This window comes from Odocoileus virginianus, chromosome 6 (assembly GCF_023699985.2).
Source record: "Odocoileus virginianus isolate 20LAN1187 ecotype Illinois chromosome 6, Ovbor_1.2, whole genome shotgun sequence".
Classification (NCBI taxonomy): Eukaryota; Metazoa; Chordata; class Mammalia; order Artiodactyla; family Cervidae; genus Odocoileus; species Odocoileus virginianus.
In genome coordinates, this window is record NC_069679.1 from 13,135,362 (window position 1) to 13,147,823 (window position 12,462).

Sequence of the window (12,462 nt, forward strand, 5' to 3'; positions counted from 1 at the left end):
TAACTCTGTGAGAAAGAAAAGGAACCTTCATTGACCCTTATACCATACACAAAAACAGACCTAAATAAATAACTAAAACTATAAAACTTCTAGTTGTTGTTGTTCAGTCGCTTGGTTGTGTCTGAGTCTTTGCAACCACATGGACTGCAGCACTCCAGGCTTCCCTGTCCATCACCATCTCCCAGAGCTTGCTCAAACTCATGTCCATTGAGTCAGGATGCCGTCCAACTATCTTGTTGTCTGTTGTCCCCTTCTCCTCCTGCCCCCAATCCCTCCCAGCGTCAGGGTCTTTTCCAGTGAGTCAGCTCTTCACATCAGGTGGCCAAAGTATTGAAGTTTCAGCTTCAGCATCAGTCCTTCTAATGAATATTCAGGATTGATTTCCTTTAGGATTGGCTGGTTTGATCTCCTTGCTGTCCAAGGGACTCTCAAGAGTCTTCTCCAACACCACAGTTCAAAAGCATCAGTTCTTCAGCACTCTGCCTTCTTTATGGTCCAACACTCACATCCATACATGACTACTGGAAAACCCATAGCTTTGACTATATGGACCTTTGTCAGCAAAGTAGTATCTCTGCTTTTTAATATGCTGTCTAATAGAATACAGAAAATAATCTATGTGACTTTGGGGTACACAGGGGTCTCTTAGGATGCAAAGAAGTACAAATTAAAAATGAAAAATGAATAAATTGGGCTTCATCAAAATTTAAAACTTCTACTTGGAAAGATACCAGTGAGATGAAAAGGTGAACCACAGACCAGGAGAAAACACTCATCATTCAAATATCGGACAAAGAATTTGAGTCTGGACTATGTTCTAAAAAGTTTTTTTTTAAAACTCAGAAGATAACAGTCCAATGAAAAAGTTGGAAAAAGATTTGGATGGATAGTATACCAAAGAAGATGATATATGAATGGAAAATAAGCACATGAAAAGATTCTGAACTTCATTAATTATCAGAGAAATGCAGATAAGGCCACAATAAAATATGACTACACAACTTCTAAAATTGCTAAAATTTAACAGACTGATAATACCAGATATCAGCAAGGATGCAGAACTGGAACTCATACTTGCTGGTGGGCACTTCTGATGGTACAACCACTCTAGAAAACAGTTTGGAGGTTTCTGAAAAAGTTGACTATACAATCCAACGTTCCCACTCATAGTTGCTTAACCAAGAGAAATAAAGATGCATATGTTCACAAAGATTTCTACACAGATGTTCATAATTTATTTATAATAATCTAAAGGGGGTAAACAAGTGATGAATTTTACTATATTCGTACAATGGAATGCTAGTCAGCAATTAAAAGGAATAGGTTACAGGTACACTCAACAACATAACAAATCTCACAAACATTATGCAGAGCAAAAGAAGCAAAACCACTAGACTTAGTGGAGAATACATACTGTGTTAATACATTTTTATGAAATTGCAGAATGTGTGGCTCTTATTTATGGTGACACAGCAAGGTGAGTGGGGTGACTGGAAAGTGAGGAGGTGGAACTGACTGCAGTTGACTGGGCATAGAACTCTTCAGAGTGTTGGGAATGTGTGTTGTGGTCATGATTTGTTTCTGTTGTTTAGTGCTAAGTAGCAGACTCTTAGACAGGTATATATATTTGTCAGAGCTAAAAAGGCACATTTAAATGGGTACATTGTATTACGCATAAATTATTACCTCAAAGATGAGTTACAGAGCCAACATTTTGAGAAAAAGTGATATTTTATAATAGAAAATGAATTGATTTAGATAGGCATATTTTTCCAAATTAGATATCATTATTGAGATCTTTCTTTGAAAGACTTGCCTTTTAATTTAGAATCTTCCCTTAACCAACTTTTTAAATTAAAATTTATTTGTAAATGTCTTTCCTAAGGACAATTTTAAGTGTCTAGTAAATTACTTAGGGCTTCCCTTGGGGCTCAGACAGTAAAGAATCCACTTGCAATAGAGGAGACCTGGGTTCGATCCCTGGGTTGGGAAGATCCCCTGTATAAGGAAGTGACTACCCACTCCAGTATTCTTGCTGGGAGAATCCCCATGGACAGAGGAGTCTAGTGGGCTACAGCCCATGGGGTTGCAAAGAGTTGGACACAGCTGAGCGACTAAGCACAAGAATAAGCAATAAAGATGACAGGGTCATCTTTTCTGGTAGAAGATAAGCAGCAATTTAATGCTTTAGTCAAAAACAGAGTAGCCTTTTTCTTTTTCCTTTCACAGAGAAACAGCATAGCTAACCTGGGAAGTGTTCCCCACATGAACAGTCTTACAAGGCAGTTGTAGGAGAGCAAAGGAATAGACTAGGATAAAAATACTTCTGTGGTCACCCACTCCTACTGTTTCCTTTACAAAACTACTGAAATGAAAATCCTCTTTCAGTCTTAATAGGAGAAGAAGAATAAAACACAGGAAAAACAGTGAGAAGCGTTGAAGAGAAGTGTGTTCAGAGAAGGAGGAGAGGTGGTAAGGTCACAGTAGAGCAGTCAGGGAAGAAGCTTGACTTGTACTTGAAAGACTGAGTCAGATAGTGATTGGAAACAAGAGGAGCCCTGCATGTGCTGAAGGCAGTAGACATACTTAGTAATAATGAAAGTGCACAGTGAGAAGTAGCAAAAAAAATTTGATTTGGCATAAAGTAAAATAAGCTTGCTGCATTATCAGATAGATTTAAGATACATATAATGTTGAACAAAAGAGAAGTCAGTGGAGTGGAGAAATACATGTAGAAATTCATTTATTAATCAAACTAGAGCTCCCCCCTGAGCTTCAAACCTATGTAAACATCTGCTTGCTGGGTATCTGTACTGGAATATCATAAATCATGATAGAATATCTTATAGTCTATCATCATTTATTCAAAATTAAAGTTAGTATCTTCTGCAAACTTTCACTCAATCAGCAAATACCCCAGACACTGTGCTAGAGATAGAGCAGAGAATCAGCAGATGTGATCCCAATTATTAGAGAGAATTTAATTTTTAAATAATTTAAATGGTTTAGAGTGCTGAGGAGGAGAAATGAGGTGTGCTACTGGCTATGTATTTAGAGAGGTAATCCAGTCTGGGATGGCCCCTTTCAGATGAATAGGCAGTGTCTGAGTAAATAAGAGTGCTATGTGTCCCCAGCATAGGGGACGTCTGCACAGGTTACAACCCAGTAGTAGGAGAGTGCGCCCTGCTCGGTGAGCTGAGAGATGGCCAGTAAAAAGTGAGCACAGAGAATGAGGAGTGGTGGTGGGAGGCACGTAGGTAGCATCAACAAGACTTGATCACTTATGTAGGGAAGGAGAGAGAGAGAAACAACTCCCAGCTTTCTGACTTGAGCAACAGTGTGCATAGTCATGCCATTTATGAACTCTAGTAAAAACTGGAGCAGATCTGAAGGGGTGGAGGAAGGGGAGAAAAAGACAGATATAAGACATCCAAGAGATGGAGATGCCAAACAAACAGTTTCAAAGAGGTCTGGTGCTCAGAAGAAGTCAGGACTAATTTGCATTGGATCACGTATGTATGCTAATCCAACCAAGGAAACGAATGGAAGCACATTGGGAGAGAGTGAAGAGTAGGACTAGAAGAGAGCCTAGGATCAAGTCTGGAAAATGTGTATTGTGATTCTTCTGTCCCCAGTCTCAGTGTATGGCATCACTGTCCACCATGTTGTCCAAATCAACACATTTTCCTGCCAGTCAAGTACTAAGTCTTATTTATTCCATTTGTTGTCAGTTCTTTCTCACACTGGAAGACCAGGTGCCTTTATATATTGCTCAGTGGTATGTGGAAAATGGGCCACCAAGCAGCTTTTGAAGAAATTAAGGCCACTTGAGGTGTCACCACCTTGAAAAACTGCCCAACTTTAGCAGATGTGAGTGGTGTGGGTTAACTCCCCACCCTACAACACTTCAGTGGAACCCAAGTCTTCATTTCTGAAACTAGATTCTTGAAGTACCTGTACTAAACCTTGCCCGAATCAGGAATGTGATAAAGCGGAATCTTCCTGATTTGCCTTAGCCAGTAGGAGAATGAATGCTATTCCAACTATTTATCACCCCTCTTTTTCACCAAATCTAACTAGCAGCATTTTACATGATCACTTTCTTAGCCAGTTGAAATCCTGGGCCATGTCTTCTCCAACCAAGAAGTCTGCATGAAAGCTAGATGAGGTTGGCATTCCAGAGAGTTAAGGACCTTCAGCGATTAACTGGGTTAACAGTTTGTCTCCTACTTCTCTAGCTTGGCTGTTCCAATTACTGCCTCCTCCTGAGAAGGAATGGGGTTTGTTTAATTCCAAGCTGCACCTATGGGCTTGCAACACATGGAAATCCTATTTTTTCTTTTTAATCCAAGCTTTTCACTATACAGTGACATCACTAGACCACTGATGAGTTGAAGCCAGTAGAAGATTCAGGAACAGTTACCTTGCTCCTGGGACTACAGGAAGTCGATCCCAGCCAGTTTTTCTATACTCTGTATGCTCCCATCTCCATTCCTCCCCACCCCTCAGAATAATCCCACATAAAAAATTTTAAAGTATGACCTGGCTTTTATTACAATTAATACTGTACATAATCATCTGTGAATTTTTAAAATTCTGTAGTGAGAGTTTTTTACGTGTTTCCACTTGTTTCTTTCCTTCAGATCCCAGCTCTCATTATGTGATTACCCTGAAAGCGTTTAACAACGTAGGTGAAGGTATCCCCTTGTACGAGAGTGCTGTGACCAGACCTCACACAGGTAAGGTATCCTGTCCATCTCAGGTTGTCAGCATCTTTTCCAGCCGCTTAAGTAGAATGTTAGCATGAGGCCTGCTCCATGGGTGTCAGTGGAAGGGAAAGGACATGGCAATTTAGGGTCAGGCCTCATAGGAGGGTAAATGGGCTTTCAACATGGGAAGTTCCATTAAATCCTGCTTTGCTTTTTAGAAAATACTAATCCTGTCATGTAAACAAATCTATGTAAATGTGTTACACATGTTTTTAATATGTTGTGATCTAGAAAGTGTAGTCATGAGAGAATTAAAAGTGATTTTTCATCTTTTGGTCATGTGAGTTATAATTAAAAGGAGAAAAAAGTTAAAAGGATCTCCGTATCTCTGAGAAAATACATAGGTTATTGATGGAATAAATGTATTAGATTGACAAATCCAACTTTTTTTTATTAGTACCTCAGTTAGGAAAGTATTTTTCTATGTGCTTTTTATAAGTTTTATTTATATAGAGAGTATAAAGCTGTATGTACCATCCATTTGATAAACTGTACATTTATTACAAAAGAGACCAAATATTTATTACTTTTCTTTGTAATTTATCTATTAAAATATCTTTAAAAGAATAATGTAAAGTTTCTGTAGATATATAAAACATGATTTAGATCTAGATCTGAATGAGAAAATTTACTGAAGTGAATATATTAGAATTGTAAATTTTTCTAAATGGTACTGGAAATCAAAGAATTTATCACTTTCAGTAATACTCTTTTGTTTCTCAAAACAAAATTGTGACTGTATTGCCTGCTGTGTATTCTGGATACTTTGTATACAGTATGGATCTGGAATTATTTGTTTTAAAAAGATAATCTCTGTCCCCCCTTTTTATGCTTTTACTTAACAAGATCAATACCATTATTGCATATTTGATAGTTCTGTCCTGTCTTCTGTTCCTGTGTGCTTACAATTTATAAGTTCTTTTAAAAATAGCTTTGGTATGTCAGAAAAGAAAAAACGTAAGATGAAAAAGAGAATATTTAAATAAAGGGTTTGCTACTTTCTTAAATCAGTCTGTAATAGGAAAAAACAAATTTGGAATTATTTTCTGTTATGTGACTTAAAAATAGAGTGTGGCTAGAAATATACGGGAAGAAATGTTTATAAGTCATGTTACTTAGCTATCTTTTCTAAGAGTTGTTACAATAAGAAAAAATCTCTCAGTCTTAGTGATTTTTGCACCTGAGGTGCATTTTCTCTAACTAATTGGTATGTGTCCTGATCTTTGAACAGAGCCCTTGATTATAATGTGTGCTGTTCTTCTGTTATTTTTAGTCTTCATTGTGTAGGAAATACACAAATGGAGATTATTGCTTTAGCTTGGCAATTATTCATAAATAAGGCCCCTGCTGTCTCAGATTTTAGGTTATAGGAAGGACTAGTCACCATAGCAAAATGGGAAACCCATTTTAAAACCTTCACTTAAGATAAATCAGTGTGTATGTACTTAAATAACTGACCGAGCGTTGGGAAAGCCCAGACGGATGCTTCCATATTGCCCCATGTCATGGTGCCTTTGGGCTCACTGGGGCCTTTGTTTTGACAGTGCTACTTAAAGAATATGTCTGCATATGGTTCAGGACAGCAAATGAGTATAGACTTTTCCTTCTATCAAATAAGTGCCCTGATTTCTTAAGTTCATAAAGGCTGTGTCACTTAAATCCTTGATAGCTGGGGCATTTCCCATAACTGATTGGAGTTAATCAGTGGGTTCTTCCCTGAGTCTACTGGAAAAAGTATAAAATACTCCCGCATGTTGTCAGCTTACCTTTCCTTCATGAAGAGTAATGCCCTTGAGTTCCCTTTGCTTTACTTGAATGTAAGCCATGTTGTGGTACTGCTTTTAGACCCTGGACATCAGCAGATCTGAATTGGACCCTGTGTGGGTTTCAGATACACCCAATTTCAAGACCAAGCTACGTTTCCTTTGGCTGATATTCAGATTCAGATTTTAGAGGAGAGGCCCCTACATGTCCAGTGTGATAAGCAACATCCCCAAAATTCAACCACTTTCACTGAAATACCAAAATAGATCATGAGCTTTGTGTTACTTATTTGGGAAAAATACCCTTGATTTTAAAAGCAGTTTTCATCTTTTAATAATCCTTTTTGGATAGAAGGTAGAATTTTCAAGTTATTTAAAGAAAATTTTAAGACAAAGAAAAATCAAGTTTGAATGTTGTGTGCTGTGCTTAGTCACTCAAGTCGTGTCCATCTCTTTTCAACCCCGTGGGCTGTAGTCTGCCAGGCTCCTCTGACAGTGGGAATTCTCCAGGCAAGAATACTAGAGTGGGTTGTCATGCCCTCCTCCAGGGGATCCTCCCAACCGAGGGATCAAACCCAGGTCTCCCACATTGCGGGCGGTTTACCGCCTGAGCCACCGGGGAACACTGGATCACCAAATTTTATTTACCTATTCAATATACATGACATGCAGTTTACAGTAGCAGAAAATGGTTAATTACTATTTCTCTAGATGCTTTCCTGCAATTTTTTCCTGAAAGAACACAAGTGGAAATATTCTTTTAAATGAATGATGGTTATATATTAACTCTGGATTCTCTTTCTCTTTCTTCATTTCTCACCTTTCATTCCATTATATTACCCTGCATTTCCCTTTTATTTTTGTTTATGTTAAAATGCCACTTCCATTTTTAATTACTTTTTACCTCAGACACTTCTGAAGTTGATTTGTTTGTTATTAATGCTCCATACACTCCAGTGCCAGATCCCACTCCCATGATGCCACCAGTGGGAGTTCAGGCTTCCATTCTGAGCCATGACACCATAAGGATTACCTGGGCGGACAACTCCCTGCCCAAACACCAGAAGATTACAGACTCCCGGTACTACACAGTCCGATGGAAAACCAACATCCCAGCAAACACCAAGTACAAGGTACTGGCACAGTCACTCTGGGTAAGAAAAGCTAATTATTCATACTTTGTGATTCTGAAGCTCTTGATTCATATGTTTCCAGAATGCTAATGCAACGACTTTGAGTTATTTGGTGACTGGTTTAAAACCAAATACACTCTATGAATTCTCTGTGATGGTGACCAAAGGTCGAAGGTCAAGCACATGGAGCATGACAGCCCACGGGACTACATTTGAATTAGGTATGTGTTGTCAGAACTTTGTCACATGGCCTTTCTTCTCTTCTCTTCTCTTCCCTGTGAAAGCCAGGGAAAGCCCGTGCTAATGTTGTACCACATCCCAAGTCAGGAGGCGCCTTACCACCTGTCTTTACTACCCAAGGAAAGAACTAAGTGTGTGAATTGACATATTTATAGAACACAGTGAGCAACTACAGGTGGAGTTCAGTGTTTGCTTTCTCAGCTGAAGAATTTTGGTTTTTTTCATCATTGTTCAAGAACATTAGCAAATAGCAGGAAGAAATAATGCAGAATGTACTAGAGTTTAGGAATCATGAAGCATGAGTTCAATTCCAAGGTCAGCCATCCACTGACGATATAAGCAAGTCATCCAGCCTCTGAAGCTATTTCTTCCATCTATAAAAGAGGGATAATTGCTGTCTTTTCTACTTGATAGGGTAAAATAAATTACCCAATAAATAAAGCACATGGTAAATAATAAAGCACTGTGTAGATGTAAGGAATTATGGTTTTTAACTTTGCCTTCCTGGAAAATTGAGATAGAAAAGATGAAGTGGCCTGCCCTTTACCGATACCATGCTTGCTAGAGCCTCAGCACTTTACCAGCGCTCTCCTAAACTGCCCTGGAAGCTTTCTTGCAAACTGGTTAGTGTCTTGTAAAGTCTCCCAGTAGAGTGTTCTTAGGGTTTTTGTCTGTAAGTAAACATGAAAGAAAAAACTCAACTAAGTAAATTAAGGGGAAAGCAAGCCATCTAATTTGAAAGTTTTGCTTGCTTTTTGCTCACTTGTAGGCCTGCCCTTCTGCCTCTTATACTTCCCTGGCATAGGGATGTGTGTAACCATTGGGAGGCTCTGTCTATTCCACCTTCCTGTTTCTTTCTCTCCTTTATGTGAATAATGAAAAAAATGGAACTATAAAGTCTCTCCAGACTGGGTTTGGCCCTGATGTCTTATCTTTGGCACAGTTGGTTGAATTTCCTACAGAGAAAAAAAAGGGATAGATTTGGAGAGAAAGAAATTCAGTGCACAAAAACTTAAATAGAACTTGAGTTTGCTTTCTTTGCCAGTTTTAAAAATACCTTTGTGCTTTCATTCCAGCCCATTAGGTAATAAGTGATATTCCATTAGGAGTTTACATTTCACTGGGCTTCCTTGCGTTTCATACCAGAAAAATTCTAGTATTTTAGGAAAAGAATAAATGTAAGGATATACTTAATATGCTGATTTCCCAACTAGTATCAATACATTAAAAGTTTTCAGCCATAATATGGACACATAAGGGGCTTCTGCAATGCAGGAAATGTGGGTTTGATCTCTGGGTCAGGAAGATCCCCTGGAGGAAGAAATAGCTACCCACTTAAGTATTCTTGCCTGAGAAATCCCCATGGACAGAGAAACCCAGTGGAGCTACAGTCCATGGGGTCGAAAGGTTCAGACATGACTTAGAAACTAAACCACCATTACCATGGAAACACAGATGCCCTGAAGTTCTTATTTAATTGGCTTTTCTGTTCCATAAACAGCTTTACATTTCAGAGCAATAACCTTTAATAGTTGACAGTATCTTTTCAGTGCAAATTTAACATAATAAAACGTTAATTTGTAAATCATTTATTCTTTGGAGGAATGGTGGTTTTCAAACATCTTATTTGGTTTGAAAAGCCAACTATAGGTAGAGATAAAGTTACTTTACACTTCAAAATATTCTAACAAAATAATCCAAATTAGGGGAGATAACGTAGTCTTGGGCACATTACATAACTTTTCTCATTTTCAGTCTCCTGATCTATCAAGCAGGGACTACAGGTGGCTTTTAATTTTCCCTAACCCGTCCTGCCTGACCTCCCCATTTGGGATGCCTGTTCTTTGTCCTCTCAAAATGGTATTCCCTCTTTGGTACTTTGCATATTCTTCTTTTTCTTGGGACTGTTTATAGACAGACAGTGAGTTCTTTGAAGCCAAGAGGCTTTATCTTTTTTGCCTGTACCCTTTATTGTGCCTTCTAAATGGAGAGGGTTGAGGAAATGGTGAATTAAGTTGAAATGAACAGGAATTACTGAAAGTGTTATTCTTTTGTAGTTCCTACTTCTCCACCCAAGGATGTGACAGTTGTGAGTAAAGAAGGAAAACCTAGGACCATAATTGTAAATTGGCAGCCTCCCTCTGAAGCCAATGGCAAGATTACAGGTAAGAGGCCAGAGATGCCTGTGAGTGTGTGTCTGTTCCCTGTTGCTGCATTCTAGAAGAGTGCCTTGTTCTTGGGAGGAATGGGGGTCTCAAGACTTGGCCATTTTTGGGGGTGCTACGTGTCATGATGGTCCTGGAAATTGAAGCAAGGGGTGCTATTTAGTGACATAAAAAGGAGTCACCAGCTGGTTGTCCTGACCCATATTTCATGAAACTCTGATGGGTGTGGGTTGCACTAGACAGCCTTTGGTTATGGTGGAACATACAGACTTATTTATTTTCCTGGAGAGAGCTATTCTTCTCTGTCTTTGACTAGATGACCAGGGTCTTGGGGTTGAAGACCCTGCGTAATTCTACAGGGTGATACCCAATAAGTATAAATTCACCTCTTTTACCCTGAAGCTCAAAAATACCCATTAGGCTTATAGTTCCCTTTTTCACCCAGGACTGCTACTTCAGCTTCCTGTGCTCTTACAACTAAAGTTAAAAGTCTGAGGTGGCCTAGACCTCTGACAGGACCTTGAAATTTCCCTTGGACTTCCAGAGTAGAAGGCACTGTGCCGTCCTCAGCTTTATCAGGGAGAAAAACCTGCCTCTGATCCAGATAATGTATGTTGTGGAGCCAGAGTACGCTTCCTGAAGTTCCTTTGTATGAAAAGGTGGCCTAAGGTGACTGCAGCCATGAAATTAAAAGATGCTTGCTCCTTGGAAGAAAAGCTATAATAAACCTAGACAATATATTAAAAAGCAGAGTGACCTTTGTCACTTTGCTGACAAAGGTCCATATAGTCATAGCTGTGGTTTTTCCAGCAGTCATGTGTGAATGTAAGAGTTGGACCATAAAGAAGGCTGAGTGCCAAAGAATTCATGCTTTTGAACAGTGGTGTTGGAGAAGACTCTTGAGAGTCCCTTGGACTGCAAGGAGATCAACCAGCCAATCCTAAAGGAAATCAACCCTGAATATTCATTGAAAGGATCAATGCTGAAGCTGAAGCTCCAAAACTTTGGCCACCTGATGTGAAGAGCTAACTTACTGGAAAAGACCCTGATGCTGGGAAACATTGAGATGGCATTGAGATGGTTGGATGGCATCACCAACTCAATGGACATGAGTTTGAGCAAACTCAGGGAGATAGTGAAGGATTGGGAAACCTGATGTGCTGTAGTTCATGGGGTTGCAAAGAGTCAGACACAACTGAGAGACTGAACAACAAAGGAAACTGAAAAGCATTTCTTAGCATTGTCTGACAAAACGTGGTCTGCTGGAGAAGGGAATGGCAAACTACTTAGTATTCTTGCCTTGAGAACCCCATGGATAGTATGAAAAAACAAAGATAGGACTCTGAAAGATGAACTCCCCAGGTTGGTAGGTGCCCACTATGCTACTGGAGATCAGTGAAGAAATAACTCCGGAAAGAATGAAGAGACAGAACCAAAGCAAAAACATCACCCAGTTGTGGATGTGACTGGTGATGGAAGTAAAGTCTGATGCTGTAAAGAGCAATATTGCATAGGAACCTGGAATGTTAGGTTCATGAATCAAGGCAAATTGGAAGTGGTCAAACATGAGATGGCAAGAGTGAATATCAACATTTTAGGAATCAGCAAGCTAAAATGGACTGGAATGGGTGAATTTAATTCAGATGACTATTATATCTACTACTGTGGGCAAAAATCCCTTAGAAGAAATGGAGTAGCCATCATAGTCAACAAAAGAGTCTGAAATGCAGTACTTAGATGCAATCTCAAAAATGACAGAATGATCTCTGTTTGTTTCCAAGGCAAACCATTCAGTATCACAGGAATTCAGGTCTGTGCCCTGACCAGTAATGCTGAAGAAGCTGAAGCTGAATGGTTCTATGAAGACCTACAAGACCTTCTAGAACTAACACCCAGAAAAGATGTCCTTTTCATTATAGAGGACTGTAATGCAAATAAAGGAAGTCAAGAAACACCTAGAGTAACAGGCAAATTTGGCCTTGGAGTACAGAATGAAGCAGGGCAAAGGCTAACAGTTTTGCCAAGAGAACGCAGTAGCCATAGCAAACACCCTCCTCCAACAACACAAGGGAAGACTCTATACATGGACATCACCAGCTGGTCAATACTGAAATCAGATTAATAATATTCTTTGCAGCCAAAGACAGGGAAGCTCTATACAGTCAGCAAAAACAAGACTGGGAGCTGACTCTGGCTCAGATCATGAACTCCTTATTGCCAAATTCAGACTTAAATTGAAGAAAGTAGGGAAAACCACTGAACCATTCAGGTATTACCTAAATCAGATCCCTTACAATTATACAGTGGAAGTGAGAAATACATTTAAGGGACTAATCTGATAAACAGAGTGCCTGAAGAACTGTGAACAGAGGTGCGTGACATTGTACAGGAG

The 12,462-nt window shown here is 39.2% G+C and overlaps 1 protein-coding gene across 9 annotated transcripts in view; it reads left to right on the forward strand.

Moving 5' to 3' along the window:
- The window catches only part of NEO1 (neogenin 1), a 216,935-nt gene that overhangs the window by 174,985 nt on the left and 29,488 nt on the right, over positions 1-12,462 (forward strand). For 7 of the 9 annotated variants that reach the window (XM_070468796.1, XM_070468803.1, XM_070468805.1 and 4 more), the window contains exons 16-19: positions 4,644-4,739; positions 7,442-7,665; positions 7,748-7,886; positions 9,963-10,070. In XM_070468796.1, the coding sequence (XP_070324897.1) occupies positions 4,644-4,739; positions 7,442-7,665; positions 7,748-7,886; positions 9,963-10,070 (567 nt within the window). The remainder of the gene's footprint in view (positions 1-4,643; positions 4,740-7,441; positions 7,666-7,747; positions 7,887-9,962; positions 10,071-12,462) is intronic. The other 2 variants (XM_070468799.1, XM_070468801.1) reach the window with 1 other exon arrangement.